At 44.4% G+C, this 18,021-nt stretch overlaps 1 protein-coding gene across 2 annotated transcripts in view; it reads right to left on the reverse strand.

Annotated features, from left to right (window-relative positions):
- The window catches only part of SACS (sacsin molecular chaperone), a 71,147-nt gene that overhangs the window by 21,198 nt on the left and 31,928 nt on the right, over positions 1-18,021 (reverse strand). The window contains exons 1-8 of one of the 2 annotated variants that reach the window (XM_060079623.1): positions 17,696-17,870; positions 17,479-17,629; positions 11,206-11,293; positions 10,223-10,308; positions 7,644-7,755; positions 5,119-5,265; positions 1,567-3,058; positions 859-950 (exon numbers count right to left, since the gene is read on the reverse strand). In XM_060079623.1, the coding sequence (XP_059935606.1) occupies positions 859-950; positions 1,567-3,058; positions 5,119-5,265; positions 7,644-7,755; positions 10,223-10,308; positions 11,206-11,293; positions 17,479-17,629; positions 17,696-17,706 (2,179 nt within the window). In that variant the 5' untranslated portion in view covers positions 17,707-17,870. Of the gene's footprint in view, positions 1-858; positions 951-1,566; positions 3,059-5,118; positions 5,266-7,643; positions 7,756-10,222; positions 10,309-11,205; positions 11,294-17,478; positions 17,630-17,695; positions 17,871-18,021 lie in introns of those variants that run through there. The other variant, XM_060079622.1, reaches the window with a different exon arrangement.

Here is an 18,021-nt window from a genome sequence, read left to right on the forward strand (position 1 = left end):
CCCCCATTCCAGCTCCTTTCCCTTCTGTTTACATGAATGAAGCACAATCATTACCTTTGAAAAGAAAACAGCATATAGTATAAGAGACACATGACAAAGAATATGCTTTACAACCTCAACTAGTAGGACAAATCTAGAATTTTTCAGGCCAATATCTAACTTAGAAAAAGTTCAGGCAACAGTCTTACAAGAGAAAGGATGCTCACCAAAGTTGAAAGATAATACTAAACAGAGCCATGGTGATTATTTTCCCCCAATTATTCTGTCTTTTCCTAAAAAGGATTCCCAATAAAGGACACCCAGCCTTTGCTACGACCCCAGGAGTGCCCTTTCCTGGCCCTGCTGCAGAGGTCGTTTTGTCAGCCTGCATTTCCTCGATGCTGCCCCAGGACAGCCACACAGAACTGAGGAGGCGGGTGGTGTGAGGACCGAGCAAGGCGGACGACCTTCTCTCCGCGTACGCGCCCTCTAACCCACAAGAACGCCCTCACCACCGCACAGGCTACAAGGGATGAGGCTGGGGGCACAAATGGAAAAGAAATGGGGAGCACTGAAACCTGTAAAGCACTGCGCACGTGCCAGGGATCACGTCCATAAAGGCACACTGCCAGACCGTGACAAGAGACTTTTAAATACAGTATCACATTCGGATTCTTTTAGATGTCAGAATCCAGCATTGACACATCTTAAACTACAACAAGTATGTGAAGTTGAACCACATGGAACTGCTGAGTGATAACGTCTACAATGGATAACTAATAATTTCATATTGGTTCAACTTAATAGGAAACTTACATAAACTGTCATTTTCATAAGTACATATATTAAAAAAAAAAAAAAACTAAACAGCTATAATACCTCGGGTTTGGGCAGCTTCCTTTAAAGCAGACAGAAGGTGAGGCTTCAAGTTATCCAAAATAAATTTTCCTTCGAGACCTGGGAAAAGGGACCTAAAAAGTTAAAGAAACACGGCAATTTTAACCTTCTAACAATTCTAAGATACAGAAATTCAATCTCATAATTTCAAGCCAGTTAAATGTACTTACTATTTTACATCAATTATAAGGCACACATCTAATCATACTGTAATACTTTTTGATCAAGTATTATCCAGGCTTTGCTTTAAGACATGAGGACATCATGCACCATATCCAAAGCCAGAAATTGTCTAAACTTCTTAGAATAAAATTCATTTTATTTTCTGAAATGTCAATACACACCCTGAGTTATAAAGAATTACTTAGTATAGTATTTTAATTAATTTAAATTAACTTCATCAAAATAATTCATTTTTGACTAAGTATAGTTACTATTAGCTCTTTATAACCATTCTTCTCTGTGTTCTGTTATTGGAATTTCCAAGAAAAACAACTGCTTGGACCCGCTCTCTAACTGGTCAACATCTGGATGCCTTTCACCTTAGAATGTAAAAATGTATCCTTTCCTATTTTAACAAAGCAGCTCTGCAAAAGTCACCCTAAGGTAACATCCACACTGACAGCTGAGGAATTTCACAGCAGCCGACTGGAAGTGCGGGCAGGGGCAGGAGGTGGGGTCCGCGCATACCTGGGATAGTTTTCTGCGCTTATATAAACCACATCTTGATCGGACACAGACGAGGAGAAAGGAACGAAACTTCCGTTTTGTAGGGGCAGCAGCTCCAGCCCCAGCAGCTCGCCGTAGGCCTGGTCGGAGAGCACGAACTCTAGCAGGTGCAGCTTCTCGGCGGCGCTGGTACTGCCCAGCTGGGCTGCCTTCCGCAGCACCTGCCGGGTCCACGCAGGCGTCACCTTCCTCACAGGCCTCACGCTGGACACCGCGAGCTGAACGGCGGCGGCCACGTGGGCCGGGACCCTGACGACCTGCTTCCCTGAGCTCTGGAGATAGCTGAGCACAGACCTGGTGCATTCCAGACTCTCGTCCAGTTCCGAGAAGCACGCCTGCTCCAAGGGGACCCAGTGGCCGCTGAGGGAATACAGGACTGCGTGCTGGAACAGCTCGTGAAACAGAGGCTCCAACACGGGCTGCCAGTGCGCCGTGGCCCGCTTGACATCGGGCCACAGCTTGTAGACGACGTCCACCGACAGGGGCAGGTCGGGGCTCCTTCCCGCCTGCAGACGCTCTATGGAGTCTAAGATCAGAGTGGCGTAGGCTCTAGGCACGACGTTCAGGACGAGAAGCTCGTTCCACAGGGCGGCCGGGTCCCTCCACTGGTCCAGCTCTCTCCATTTGATGCTCCTGCGATTGTCCGTCAGGCCAAAGAAGCCACTGATGTGAACTGGGAGGCCTGTTTTGCTTTCCTCGCCAGGCGGCAAAGGAAGGAAGCAGAAGGCTTTCCCGGAGAACTCGGCCGCTGCTCCTCCCTCCTCCTCACCTCTGCTTGACAGCAGCATGGCTATTCCAATGACGGGGATGAACTTCAACTCATCAGCCAACGCATCCAGCCTGCTACTAATCCCGCGCCCACCCACACCGTTACACACCAGCCAAGACGTTCTCTGTGCACCCCTGGCACTCTCATCTTCTAAAACTATATTTATAGGGTACGTGACACAGGTTATGCTGTTGCTGGGAATCTTCTCACAATAGTTACTGATGGCAGCCCCCAGGATCTTTATAGAATCCGGCCGCTCCTGTGTCGGGGCTGCAGTTTCACTAGCAGTCACTCTGAAGACCAGCTTCTCTGTTCCATCGGCCTCACGGACGTGTAAGGAGATGTCCTGCACACTTTTCAGAAAGAGCAGCACCGTGTCTGCATCTGCCCTGAAAGACTCAAACAACTCGAGAACCTTCTGCTTATTGTAGAGGTTACTACTAAGCTGGGAGGGCTGTAGCCGAAGGGGGAAACGGAAAAATGTTCCTGGAAAACTGCCATTTATAAACGTCTCCTTGGTGCTTCCAAAGATGCCAATAAATGGTGCAAACTGGTCTGAAAGTTCGCTAATTTCTCTGCTGTCATCTTTGAGATTCCAACATTGGCCTGATTCATGTGGACCAAAAAGTGTCTGATGAGGATCTAACATCCCAATCTGATCACCACTAAAGATACAAGGAACATCTGTAAAGGGAAATTCAAGTCATGATCAACTCTGAAATTTAAAGGACAGTTGTAAGCACAACTACAATACATAGTTACTATCAGATATTACACATGAAAAAGCATGAGCCACAAGATGACTCTCAACAGATTTATCTAAAAACAATCTAAAGCTAGCTTTGGCAGTATAATTCTTTGAGCACAAAAAATGATTTCTCTTTTGATTCAAGAAGTACCAGGCATTGAGAGACTTTACGTGATTGTTGTGAAAGCCTAAGATATATCTTCAAACACTTATTAAACAATTAAAATACGTAAAGAGAATTTGGATATTTACACTCTCCCCATAGCCAAGTGAACCCAATTAAACAGAAGAGAGTTGCAGCCTGTGCTCAAAATAAAACTTCAACCACAGATTCTCTGAGAAAAGGGGGCAGGGGAAGAAGAAGACAGATGATCAGCGAGCACCGCGCCCTGGAGCGAGTGTGACACGGGCAGTGACTTGAGGGCCTAAGCTTCGCACGAGACCCAACTCCGTGAGGCCCGCTTCTCACACGCACGGTCACTGACCGCAGCGTCAGGTGTCACAGCCGCCGACTCCGAAGCTCTCGGGTATTTTGAGTAAGAAATGTTACATCCACTGGCCCAGCCGCCACGTCCACCAGCAACGCCGGTCCACAGCCCCCTCATCCACACTCCCAGTTCCACTCCCACCGTTGAAACTATGTCAGGGAGGCTCCTGATGGTTGTAAAGCAGGACTCAAGAACCTCGCAAATCCTCAGATTAGAGAACAGCACCCCGGGTAACACTGTCCCGCATAAATGTGCTCGTTCTCCGACAGCGGACAAATCCACAGTGAGAGCACAGGCTGGCCATCAGGGGAACCTCTAAACAATTCACTCCTGTACAACTGGCTCCATGCTTATGCAACTCACGTGTGCACCCCCATAAAATTTAAAAACTACTGCAGGACACAGATGTGAGGAGTAACTCACAAATAGTTGAACACATGAATATTAATATTCGTATAATTGTTATATAATGAGTTCATCAGTGTTATTATGTAACACATAACTAATATTACTTAACACAATATCATACAATGTATCGTAATAATGTAAATGCAAGTTAAAAAATAGGCTTACTAAAAGTGGGCCATAGTGATGGTGACCCTATATCCCACTTGCCCAGGGCAGTCCCAATTCAGGCCAGCGTCTGAGAATAATACCACCTCTTTCACTCTCAGCAGTGTCCCAGTTTGGGCAATAAATGATGTGCCACTCTAACTACAGCTACAGCTCTGCCAGCTCAACCCTCCTTCTCCTGCAAGTTCAAAATGCACAAACGGTTTCAAACTAAACGATAACAAGTGCTAATTTCATAAAAAAGTTTTATCACAAAACTATAGTAAATACTAAGAGCTCTGATTCTGGAAGAACAGCCATATACCCTTAGAGGTGTCTACCCTAAGAGTTTCAAGTATTTCCTACTATAGCTATGAATCAGAAACCTCATATTCTTTCTAGATTCCAAGCATGATTTCAAAGTAATGGTTAAAATACTCGTAAGTTTAAAGAGAGTAAAAATTTTATGAGGAAAGTGAGAAACCAGAGTCATTTCAAAGGTCCTCCCCTTGTCAGTTACTCAATACCACTGGATAGTATACTTTCTTCTTCCTGTTATTTAAACCTATGTACAAGAAAACCTGTGAAAATCTGTTTGCCTGACTCTTAAAGATTTGCAGTGTAAAAGTTTTTAGAGTAACAGTTTTGTGTAGGCTTTCAACAGCTCACGTAAAATCTCAAACCTCACGTAAAATGACTTAATATACTACACTGATTCCACTGGAAACGATGGCATTAACTTTTGCATCACATGATGAAGAGCTGGTATAGTTACCATGGTAACTTGAGAAAACACAAGACGCACTGATATTTCATTGATATACTTCTTGCCACCGACAGAGAATTTGGGAAAAATGCCTTTTAAAATAGGATCATCTCTGAAGTTAACCCAATAAAGTACAAAATACAGGCTACAATAATTTTCAGTCTCAAGACTGAAAGGCCAAACACCATACCTGTTATATGATAGACAGAATTAAACCCAATTCCAAATCTTCCAACCTTCAAAGGGTCGTCCTTTTTCCTGCTCCGTGCTATTTCCTGAATGCCGTGCCAGTCCTCCGGGGTGAAAACCGCATTGTTGAACACGTAGAGAGCTGGCCCTGGGCATCAAGAGGCAGGTGTTGAGAAAGAAGGGAGCCCGGGTGTTCACTTCTCTTACAATAACTTCCTCTACATAACATTGCTTATTTGATGGGAAGATGGAAAGAGCTGAACGGAGTGACTGAGCATTACAGTTTGGTTGTTTTCACATTAAAAACAGAAATTACAAATTAATGGTAAAAATTACCAGCAGAAGAAATATAGTATTGCTGACCAAAAATCCAAGAAGGAAAAATCATGGTACTTAGATACTCAAAACACAGGGCAAAGAAGAAAATTAATCACAGTGTACTACTTTTAAATTTGTTCCTAAATAGAATATTTATTTATTTTTGTGAATGGAATTACCTGTAAATGTATAAGAAGACTAAAGAAACCTTGTTAATATATTATTTCATAGGGTGAAAAATAACCCTTCTCACATGCCTATGAATGCAAGCACAGATATGGGGATGCTGGCCACAGTTTGCTTTACAAAAATGGCATGACTGCTATTTGGAAAATACTCAAAGTGGGGATATGGAAAGGCCAAGACTGCGAGGCTTTTGTAGGAACGACAAGCATGTGGAGGCTGCCTCTGCTAAACCCAGGCCACAGGGTGTCCTCGGACACAGCAGGGAAGGGCCTGGGGGAGCCCCAGGTTTCGCCACACGCCTTCACTTGCACCTCTTAATTAACCACATCCTTGAAACCCTTAGTAAAGTGAGAAACTGGGGAAGATCTCTGAGTTTTCTGCATCGGATCTGACATTCTGAGTCTTTTGTCATCTCATTAGATAAAAAAGAAACAAAGGGCTTCCCTGGTGGTGCAGTGGTGGAGAGTCCGCCTGCCGATGCAGGGGACACGGGTTCGTGCCCCGGTCCAGGAAGATCCCACATGCCGCGGAGCGGCTGGGCCCGTGAGCCATGGCCGCTGAGTCTGCACGTCCGGAGCCTGTGCTCCGCAGCGGGAGAGGCCACAACAGTGAGAGGCCGGCGTACCGCAAAAAAAAAAAAAAAAAAAAGTTGAACTCAAGAGTTCTCATGTACAACACTAAATGTCAGTAAAGGGAAAAAACTGTGACCCAAGAAGATGACACCAGCCAAGATACCGCTCATGTCTGAATGCGAGAGAAAGACCCTCAAACACCACAAGCACGGAGGGCCCTCAACAAACATTTGTTAATTAAAGAGATCAAAGATCATGTCCACTTCCTTCTGTATGTGCAAGTTTTTAAAAATTGTCTAATCTGACGTCACTTTAAAGAGCCTCTCTGTAAGTATGCTTACGCATAAACTCAGGTAAATAATCTTGTTTCATAATTTTTTCTTTTAATGAGGTGAAGTCAGGGCTGGAGGGAAAAACTCCTAGACATGAGAGAATTGTGAAGCAGAATACTTCCAGGATCTCTTCCCGTCTACGGTTCTACAGGACGCTCCCCAAATGAGGATGACACCAGACAGAAAGCATTATGGCACACACGATCTCCTTCAACCCTCAGAGTGACTGGGGGCGGACTACGTTCTTGCCACTCCACAGGGGAGCAGGCTGACAGGCAGCCAGCCTCAGGGCCCCACTCAGGCACAGGGAGGGAAACATGAGGGGCAGGCCTGACTGACACTCGACACGCCAGCACCCCACGGACGGGGACCACGGGGAGCCCCGTGCAGGATCAGGGTTCAGAAAAAAGTCCCTCATATCTACATGGGGTATCTTTCAACAATGACTACATTAAATCACAGACTCTCAGAGCCAGGAAACCAGACTGGTTCCACCCTCTCACCGAACAAATGAACAATGGGGGTGAGCTGACTTGCCCAAGATCATGAAGGGGGCAGGAGTCAGGGCTAGAATGAAAACCTCCTGACATACTACATCTCATCCCATCTCCTTATAGAATTTTAAAAATGCGCAGGACTTCAGGAGTCCTTACGTTGGTTATCGTTTCTTACTGTCTTTACTTTCATTTTCCTTACTCCCTTCTCTCCTTCAATTTTTCTTCTCACCCTACTTCAAAATAATTCAAGGGCACTCTCAAAGCACAAATACACAAAGCCACAGCCTCTAACTTCTTTCCAAATGCAGAGAAGTGTTCTATTTGTCTCACTAATGATATAAATGCTCACAAGTTGACTGAACAGAATAAGAGGTTTATGTATTTACATTGCTTATTACTCTGAGTTTCAAGATTTTTATTCTTTGCTCTGTAAAAAACACCAACTAGCAGAGACATCTGCCCACAAAAAGCAGAGAAAAATATCTCTTGGAGTTAAATATGCCAAAAAGTGAAGGACAGGTGGTAACTTGACTGTTCATTAAACACTGAATTGTAAATCACTAAAACTCACCTGTTAGTACATAAAATAAAACTTGTCCCTAACTAATTATTAATTCTTACCCTGATATTGTGCCATATCTTTTGACCAAAGAGTCTCTGTTCCATACTGAGTTTCATCATATAAAAATTTAACTTCTGTGGCCCCAGCATCTTCTGCATTCTGAATTAATTCCTAGTCAAGAAATACACCAAAAAATAATAATATTTAATAAAACAGTAATCTACTGCCCATCTTTGTATTTACCTATAATATTTAAAAAGTCATTACACATAAGTAAAGGAAACCCACTATTTGCGTCGTATGCGAGGTCTTTGTACATCCTTAGGGTTAGCAAGTGCTGATGTGTGGTCCTTCCACATTGCTTATTGTGTAGATCTGCGTGCCAGCCAACTCAGTATAATTTTTCTCCCTTGGATATCTTAGTAGAATTCGACCTAGTTTAGTCTAACGTAAAGAACAGGTGACAATTTCCTGGATGAGCTCTGAATTAGACCAAACCAAATCAAGGGGTTATATTTTAAATGGATGGGTCTTTAGACACAGAATAATCCACCCTGAATTAGCACACTCGTGAACCTCTAACTTTGGGGGGCACTATTTTTTACTTTCCCAGCACCCTGGAATCACTAACGGGGGTGGGGGGTGGCAGGGATGGGCAGGAACTGCAGAGGGCGTACACTGATACTACAGCCATGCCTACAGCAAAGCCTTCATCAGAGCGGGTGACACAGCACACCGCCTGCATGCAACAAGATAAGCATCAGACTGAGTGCGGGAACAGTGTGCAAATGAGAGCTGGTTGTGACATCAGGTGGGTGGTTAGTCCACCCCGTGCACACCAGAAGGCTGGGGACAGTTATCCCACATGCCTTTCAACCCCAAACACGAACACGTGACCACGCGTTTATCTACCTCCTCATCAGCTACAAAGTCTTCCTGTTTACACAACTTCCCATTTCTCATGGGATTTTTAAGACCCACTCCCACCCAATTTAGTCTAGTAGAATCCCTAAAAATTAGCAATCTTATTTACATTAGGGTATAATATAAAATAATATTAAAGGTAGAAATAAAAATTAAATAGGTAGCAAAATGCAAGTTTCACTTACAGGATGATAGCACTTTAGAGGCTGGATCTTGCTTTCATCTGGATAGCTACTTGAGACTTATGTGTATTTTAGGCAACAGAGATGAAGAAAACAAGATAACATCCCAAGTCCCAGGTTCCAACTATCAGAGTCTCAAGTTGAACAAAAAATATGATGGGGCCCTTCTTCTCAGGGGATCTCTTTCAAACTGATTCTGAGAAGAGGCAATAAATGTGCCAATTTGTATAAGATCTTGAGCTAGTCACTAAAATTTCTCTGGATCTATTTCAGCAAAACATCATACAAGGTGGTGGCCTAAGTCTAGGTAATTCTAAGATTCCTATTACATCTAAAACGGTAGAATTCTACTAAAATATCCAAGGGACAAAAATCATACTGAGTTGGCTGGCACACAAATCCACACAATAAGCAAAGTGGAAGAACGACACATCAGCGCTTGCTAACCCTAAGAATGTACAAAGACCTCGCTCACGACCACTGCCTTGTTTGCCAACAGGATCTCTATCACTCATTTTTGAATTGATGAGGCCCTACTAAATCCTATCTTAAATTCATTCTGTTCACCTCTCTCTACCCCCATAACCCAATAATGACACTCTTCCCACCTTCACTTTCCCAATATCTCAATATAAAAATGGCTTTCAAATTAGCCTTCTGTGAGCCACTGATGCCTGTTCTCAAAGATGGACGTAAACTGCCCCAGTGCCCCATCATATTAAACTCCCTAGGGTACAGCACTTCTCAATCGGCGCCTGCCTGAGTATGACTAATACTTAAGGTAAGCTAAACTGACCTAGTGCTTATTCTCTAAAATTTTACCATCTAAACTATAAAATATAATAAGAGCTAACATACTGAACATAATAAACACTAAATAATTACAGGAAAATGCATAATAATTGATCTACTTTTACACTTAATTAAGGAAGTTTCTTATTAAGCTTAAACACAAAATCTAACTTTTGCAGTATCTTCCATTTGCATTCTTTTATGCTTGTTCGGTTTGTTTTTTTAATGAGTGTATTCAAACTAAAAGAATATATCGTAAATAGAAATACTTAACTAAAACAATGATCCTTTTAAATAAACTCTCCCAAAAATCAAACTTCTAAATCTAGGGGAGTCAAACAGGCATGGGTTCATGGCCCCTGAATGTGGGTTTTGTCTTATTTTATTTGGTCGGCTGGTGGTTTGTAATGCCCCTGCACAATGTTTTACATAAAATTCATAAAATTACATTACATAATTACATAAAATTACCAAATAAATGTTCCTAGAGCAACAGTGCATGACTACAGCACACTGCAGCTTAGGGGGTTCCTTTGCCTCTGAAACCTCACGTATTTACATGGACTGCGTCTCAAGCCATCCCATCCAGCGTATGCACTGCGGGTGCAGAGGGAAACAGACACAGCCATTCAAACCTAGACAAAATTCTAAAATGTAAACACTAACAGGCCTGGTAAGTAATACTGCTCCGTCTCGTTTTTATCAGTGTAAATGCGCACACGCACACACCCATGCCTCACCTTAAGAATCTGTCCTCCTTCCGGATATCTTCTTAAAATGTCCTTGAGGAAATCAACCAGTGGGGGAGTTGTTTGACCAAATCGACCTGAGAACACGTGTAAAACTATTTAGAAGAAAGTCCAGTCCTCTGGCCTATTATCAACGTGTTATTTGGTTCTGAGACACAATGAAGTTGTGCAAGTTCTGACTTCACACACTTCACTGCAGCCCTCTGGTACGAGGGCTACCTTACTAAACAGATTCAGTACAAAGTAAAGCAGATTCAATTTTATCAAATCTCAAGATTTTTAATTAAACTACAAATTAGGTTTTTAAAAAATGTTCAAACATATACCAAATGTCACATAAGATTATTAATTCAAAAATAAAGAGCATGGCGGGGTGTTGCTATTTTCCAAAGCAAATGAAATAAATGGTGCTATTTTGTGGGTGCTTTGCCACTAAGTAATAAGCCAGAGATTGTGGTGCCTGTTATGACATCCTTAATAGTCGCAAACTCAACCAAGGTTCTGAGTGTTTTGAAATACGGCACAATGTCTCAATGGCTGCCCAGTTCAAATACCCTAAGTCTCTCCTAAACTGGAGATTCTCAGAACTGACCAACCAGGTCACCTTCAGACAGGTGATGGCAAAGCGTAGGGAGTATGGGGTAAGGGAAATAATTTCTCAGATGCACAGAATAAAAATACATCTGTTTATAAGTAAAAAAGAAATCTGTGCTTAAGGCAAAATCATCACTATGAATTTATCTGCATCATTTTAGTACAACTACCCACCACGACCAAGCATCCGCAGGACCCTGCCCGCAGACCACTCCACCCAATGCATCCTTACAGCTCACTGGCTCCGCCCACACCTGTGTTCCTCTGGCCCTGACATCCCCTCATCACATCCAAATGTTATGTACAGTCATTTTATTTTTAAAACATAATCTTTATGCGACTAAAAATGGAATTTACTCCTGGTAAAGTCAATGTTATACCTCCCCCTTTTAAGCCTTTTGATTGAAGGTTTACAAAAAGATGACAATTTTGGGAAGTCAGATCTCCAATCCTGATCCAGTCAGATAACTGAAAAAAGAAAATAAAATTATGAAAAGCAATATAGTTCCTAATTCTGTAAGCTCAAAACTTTACCTCATTTTTTTTCACCTAAGAAATGTTTGTTTTACAAAACAGAAATAGAGTCACAGATGTAGAAAACAAACCTACGATTACCAGGGGGGAAACAGGGGAGGGATAAATTGGGAGATTAGGATTGACATGTATACACTACTATATATATGAAATAGATAATTAATAAAGACCTACTGCATAGCACAGGGAACTCTACTCAATACTCTGTAATGACCTATATGGGAAAAGAATCTAAAACAGAGTGGATTTATGTATATGCATAACAAAAAAAAAGAAATATTGTTTGTTAAGTGTTCATAGAAGGAAATAAATTGTTCTGGAGAAGTGAATATTCCAGAGAACAAAAATTTAGTCAAAAATTTTATTTAAAAATGTAAATGCTTTTTCCTTAAATAATTACAAATAGATAAAGATATATAGATTCTTCTTTAAAATAATTTTTAAAATTTTATGGTGAATCAGGATTATCAACATAAACAAAATCATTCTTTTGATCAGCATTTCCAGAGAGTATTACTCAGAACAGAGCTCCATGGGATTCGACAGATATTAGAGGACCAAAAAAAAAAAGCTTTAATTTGTTGGAAAAATTTGGTTTTTAGGGCATTCAACATATTAATATTATGGTAACCTCCTTTAAAAGGATTATACTAGTGGTATTTCACAAATTTTAGCAGTAATTTTTTTTCATTTATTTTGAAGAGCATCTTATAAGATACTGTTCCTAGAACTACACTTTGGTAAACTGCTTATAGACGTTGTTATAAAAAAGCTATGATGTGAAAGGAAGAGACAAGTGAGGACTCCAACCTCTGAAGCTGCTTTGGTCTATGATTTCCCCAACCGGCTTTCCTGAAAAATGCCTCAATATTCGTTTTCCTTTCGGTGACTGCTCTGTTTCCCACAAAGACAGGGTACAGTGTGTGACCGTGACCCCCAGGAGCAGGTAATGGACTGCTTTTCTGAAAAAAATGCCAGATCCACTTCTCCCCAGCAGCGCACACATGCTACTGAGGAGTGGCCTTCAGGCAACAGTCTGCAAACGCTACCCCAGCTCTCGCCTCTGCAACTGACCCTTCCTTGACAGGGAGGACAGGGTGCTGAAGGACAGTGCTCCATATCACGACTCCACCATCTCCATCGTCCACCCCCCACCTCACACGGCTGCCCTCCAGGCTCCCAGAGCTCGGCCTGCCAAAAGGCGGCTTCAGCGGCCCTCCTCCACCAACAGTGGCACCAGCGTGTCCACTCCCAGTTCCTCTCACATCTAATTTGGTCTTCTCCACTTCCAATTGTTCAGACTCTCAATTTCTGTTGGATTTTCCCCAGTCTCCTTACTTTCTGTACATCATCTTCATTCTAGTCCCCATTTCTTAAATACAAATCTGAACACGGGGGCTTCCCTGGTGGTGCAGTGGTTGAGAGTCCGCCTGCCGATGCAGGGGACGCGGGTTCGTGCCCCGGTCCGGGAAGATCCCACATGCCGCAGAGTGGCTGGGCCCGTGAGCCATGGCCACTGAGCCTGCGCGTCCGGAGCCTGTGCTCCACAACAGAAGGGGCCACAACAGTGAGAGGCCCACGTATTGCAAAAAATAAAAAAATAAAAATACAAATCTGAACACGGTTGTTAACTGTTGTTACAGCTCCCAGTTTATAAAGCACTTTCATATACGTGTTCCCACTGAATCTTAAGGCAAGCCTGTAAAAAAACCTCTGTGCACAGGAAATACGGAGAAAGATAATCACAACAGTACTGTTGTTAACAACAAAAATTCAGAAACAAGCCAAATCCTATGACATATTCAGTGAAATATTATACAGCAATGAAAATGACTTAACTAAACTGTACATAAATTGGGGTGAATATTCATAACATAATATTGAGTGAAAAAAGCTAAATCCAAGTTGCTACATATAGCATAATAAGCTTCTTGTAAAGTTCATAAACAACTAAAAGTAAACAGTGTATTGTTTAGCTTATACACACGCATCCATACACACATACAAACACAGGTATCCACACACACACACACTTATGATAAAACTATTGAAACAACTATAAAAAGGCAACAGAATAAAACACACGAAGAGGTAAGGCAAAAGAGACAGGCATACAGGCTGGGGAAGAAAAGAACAGAGGGAAAGGAAACCGTCAACAGCATTGTAGTTCTCCAGTTGGATGATGTCATCAAGGTTGTTCATTCTATTATTAAGTAACTAATTAATTGATTACTAAAAGAGAGCTATGAATAAGCCAAGGATTAGCAGTCCAATTCAGTTAGCTAAGGTACTTTTAAAGAAGAACAGAAAGAAGGGAGGAAGGAAGGAAATCTGTAATACAGGAAGATGTCTCCAGGTCTTCAAGAGGACTTGAAAATGAAGAATACACAGAGTGGAACCCTGTTAGTGAAAACACACCTAACTGCTGTGTGAGTCTGACACTGAATGCTTTTGGTAGATTGTAATCAGTGGCCCATATCAAGGCGGTGATTCTCCCAAAGAGAAATCAAGCAGCAGAGATAACCTCAACAGCGCTACCTGCTTTCTCCCCCTGAGTCTGCCAAGCCTTGGGAGTTCTGCTTGGGCCTCTCTCCTTGGACCTTAAATCATTCAACCAAGCAAAGTGACATTGGTCGTGTTCATCTCCAGAGGCAACGAAACCTTAAAAGTTGCCCATTTCAGTCTTCATATTTTGTTTCAAACAGAATGAGGACAAAATACTTTGAACACCGGGTCTCTGTTCATGCCAGCCTAAGCCTCCCTTAAAGACCTCAGAGACATTCACTTTCATTTACTAGGAAACAATAACTCTCTCCAAATTGTGAAGCAAACAGTATAATAATATTAACTGCAGTCTGGATCTCCCAACACTTTTTCCTCTGTTCAGCTGTCAAGAACACAAGGAGTTCTCAAGATTCAAGGGATGGCAGGCAGGACGTGGCTGATCAACTAAAAGACAGGAAAGGTAAGCGATACTTCAGACCTCCAGGTCTAAGGCTCAGACACATTTGGCTCGAGGAGAAAGGGTCAGGAAGATACGCGGCTCTAACGGACAGCTTCACTCTCTTCACAGGACAGGAAGAAGAACTTACAGATTCCTCTTCCAGACCAGGAAAAGCAAGAGAGACAAGGAGAAGGGTGGTAGGTGACCTGGAAAGACTGAGGACCAAGTAAGTGCCCAATGCTAAGTTCAAAACCAACCAGAACCAGTGAGTGACACCGAGGTGTCAGCAGCTCTAGTTTCTGCTTACCCTGAAATATGCAGAAGTCTCACCAATGATTCAAATCTAAGAGGTTCTGAGCAGCAGTGAATAAAAAGGGAAAGAAACCACCTCCATGAAAGGTTCGCTTATAAAAAGGAGACCCTTCTTGATGACATGCGTTAGCATCGCTAAGGTCACCAGTTCAGTAGAAGTCACAGCCCGTCCTCTGCATCAGGAGAGAACTGTGCCCTCTGATCGTTTTCTAGGAGCGCTCCATCCTTGAGTTCAAAGTTCACTTTTAATGGTTTAAGCTCTTCTTTGTTTTAAAGAACTTTACATTTAACTTTTATTTATTCCCAATTGACAGCCTGACAGGTTCTCTCTGATGTGGAATAGTCAGAAGTCCATAGACTTCGGAATCAGACAGACGTGGGTTCAAATCCTGACTTGATACTTTATCTCTCTGAATCTTAGCTTTGCTCTTCTACAAAATGGACTAGTCGGGCTTCCCTGGTGGCGCAGTGGTTGAGAGTCCGCCGCCGATGCAGGGGATGCAGGTTCGCGCCCCGGTCCGGGAGGATCCCACATGCCGTGGAGTGGCTGGGCCCGTGAGCCATGGCCGCTAAGCCTGCATGTCCAGAGCCTGTGCTCCGCAATGGGAGAAGCCACAACAGTGAGAGGCCCGCGTACCAAAAAAAAAAAAAAAAAAAAAAAGGACTAGTCACAACCATCTCATGAGGCTGGCTGCTCTGAGTAGTAAATGAGATGATACATGCAAAGTCCCCAGCAGCACAGTGTGTGGAACATAGTTAAGTGCTCAGCAAATGTTAATCATATTCCCAGTGAGTTCACCAAGGTGCAGAAGGAGAAACGCACTGAGCAAGCTGCTTCCCAAAATCATGTCCCCAGCCCTGACCGCTATCCCTTGAGCTTCAGTGCCAGATCCATAGCTGCCTGTTGACCATCATGCCCTAGACTCTTACACAGCAGAGACCTCAGAACTGGTTAGAATTCATTTTATCCCATTCCTACCAGAAATAGGAAAACAGATCCTAACATGTTACTTAACTCGGCCTCTGTTACCCGCTGGTAATACAGGAACAGGATCTAGGTCATCTACCTCCCCATGCATTTCCCTAGGTGCTTATATCCTGCCACCAGCTCAAACATATGCAAAAGCGAACTGAAACTTGGATCCCCCCGAACTTGTTCATCTCTGCTAACTGAGCATCCTTTTCCTGGTCTGACTCAAGGCCTGTGAACATCCTTGGCCGGGCCTTCTCCCTTATTCTACATCCAACACCGCCACCACCCCTCCCTCAGTCTGCACAAATACACACCCCCGTCCGGTACCAAACCACCATAATTTTGGCTTTTACAAAGCCCGCTGTGCATCCTTTCCTCTCAGTTTCAGCTCCACGATCGAAGTCTGGAAGCACACCCCTCGCACTAGCACTAGCTTCCTAACTAGACTCCCCGCCGCGCACCCACTCAATCTGAAACACGCTGCACACCACGCCCGCGTCCACCATCCCACAGCAGTGCTTTGCAGAGACACCTCCAGAAACCTTTCCAATAGCAAGACAGAGCCCCAGCTGACTCTTTGGCTCTGACCACATCCAGGGGATAAGATGACAAAGGAGAACCAGACGAACAACCAAAGAAGTAGGTATAGGACCCGGGTGGGTACACAGGAAGGTCAAGAGACTGGGGCAGACACAGATAAAGAGGTAAGAATGACAAGCTTTCCTTTCAGTCCTGCCCAAAGCCCTCAATCAAGCCACTGTCTGACACCAAAGACCCTGGGGAACCAAGCAGTAAGGAGGACTGATCCCTGGAGGAACACAAGAACAGGTTAAACTGAAATCTGTCTAAGAGGGCAAGAGACCAGAGGGTGCACCCAGGCACACAGAAGGCTAAGATTACACTGAGAGGTTAAAAATCACGGGTACCAAGCATGTCCCCAATATTTGTACTGGGTAGTAAGGAAATCCAATACTTGAAATGCCATCCTGGGTGGCTCAAGCAGTCCTTGTGTATCTGGTTCAACTCTTTTTTACCTCTTTATCACTTAAAAAGTGAAGATATTTACTAGGATAAAATAATAAGTTAATTTCTAGTAAAACGTCTCCATTTAACACCTCCTTTAAGAAAACTGTAGTATTTCCACCAGTCTTAAAGGTTATATATAACATGAAATACTCCTATTTTCCAAAGTTTTGATCTGTTAAATCATTCATTTGCACCTTACAAGTTTTACTATAAATTTACTCCTCAAAATAACAGCTTCCATGTTAAAGTATGCCTGAAGATCCTCTCAGTCCTAAATTTCTGTGATTCAGAGATGGGTAGAAACTTCTAAGCCATAAAAGGTGATAACGTACTGACCAGGATTCCAGTTAAATGCATAACAAAATCAGAAAAATATGAGTAATGATGAAGTCACTTCAGTGGTTATGGCTCCGAAGAAGCAAACCAAAAAAAAAAAAAAAACAAAAACAAAAAAACCCAAAAAACCCTCTTGCTAAAACGCCCATCAAAACAGTATATTAATTTCAGGAAGTGAAGATTCAGACAAAAGGGGGGAGGGGAAAACAATGCTGAAACGGGAAATCGACAGAAATCACAGCAGTGACAGGCACACAGCCCCGTCCTTCGATCGGTATCCACCAGGCATGATCATTCCCAGGCGAGCGGGAGCCCAGTCCCCCGTCCCAGCCGCCCCATCCCCGGCCTCTCCCCCGAGACCCCGTCCCAGGTACCCCCCGTCCTCCGCCCCCATCCCCGGGGCCCCGTCCCCAGCCCGCCACCCCGTCCCTGGTCCCGCCGTCCCCAGGCCCCGTCCCCAAGCCCCCCGCCCCAGCCGCCCCATCCCCAGGCCCCACCCCCGTCCCCGGGACCCCGTCCCCGCCCTACCTGCCGGCCTCCGAACCACAGCCGCTGTTCCGACAAGGGGAAGCCCGTCTCGGCCGCGAGGCGCCGCTTCACGTCGCGCACCGTCCAGGACGCGGGCACCGCCAACGTCCTGCAGCCCACGCAGCCGGGAAGCACGGTCACCCGGAGCCACCTGTGTGAAGGCAAAGGCCTCAGCGGGCGCCACGTGGGGCCGTGCCCTGGGCCGACCCACGCTCACCTGTCGCCCATGACGTGTCCTCACCGCCGGCGATGCCGCGCCCGCACCATGCTCCCGCCGCAGCCCGCGCCTCCCGGCCCGGCCGGCCGACAGGGAGCCGCTGGAGGAAGCCTCGGCCGAGGAGGGGCCGGCAGAGGCGGCAGCGCGCTCCCGGCCGCAAGGGCCCCGGAGGCGCCGCCCGCGGGCACGCGCCCGCCCGGACCGTTAGCTGAGGAGACGCCTGGCCTGCGCGTAAGGCCCACCCGCAGGCCCTGCCCCAGGCCCCGCCCCTCCGAAGGCCCCGCCCCCCATGGACCGTTCCGGAGGAGATGCCCCTCCCGTCAAGC

The sequence above is a fragment of the Mesoplodon densirostris genome, chromosome 17 (genome assembly GCF_025265405.1).
Source record: "Mesoplodon densirostris isolate mMesDen1 chromosome 17, mMesDen1 primary haplotype, whole genome shotgun sequence".
Classification (NCBI taxonomy): Eukaryota; Metazoa; Chordata; class Mammalia; order Artiodactyla; family Ziphiidae; genus Mesoplodon; species Mesoplodon densirostris.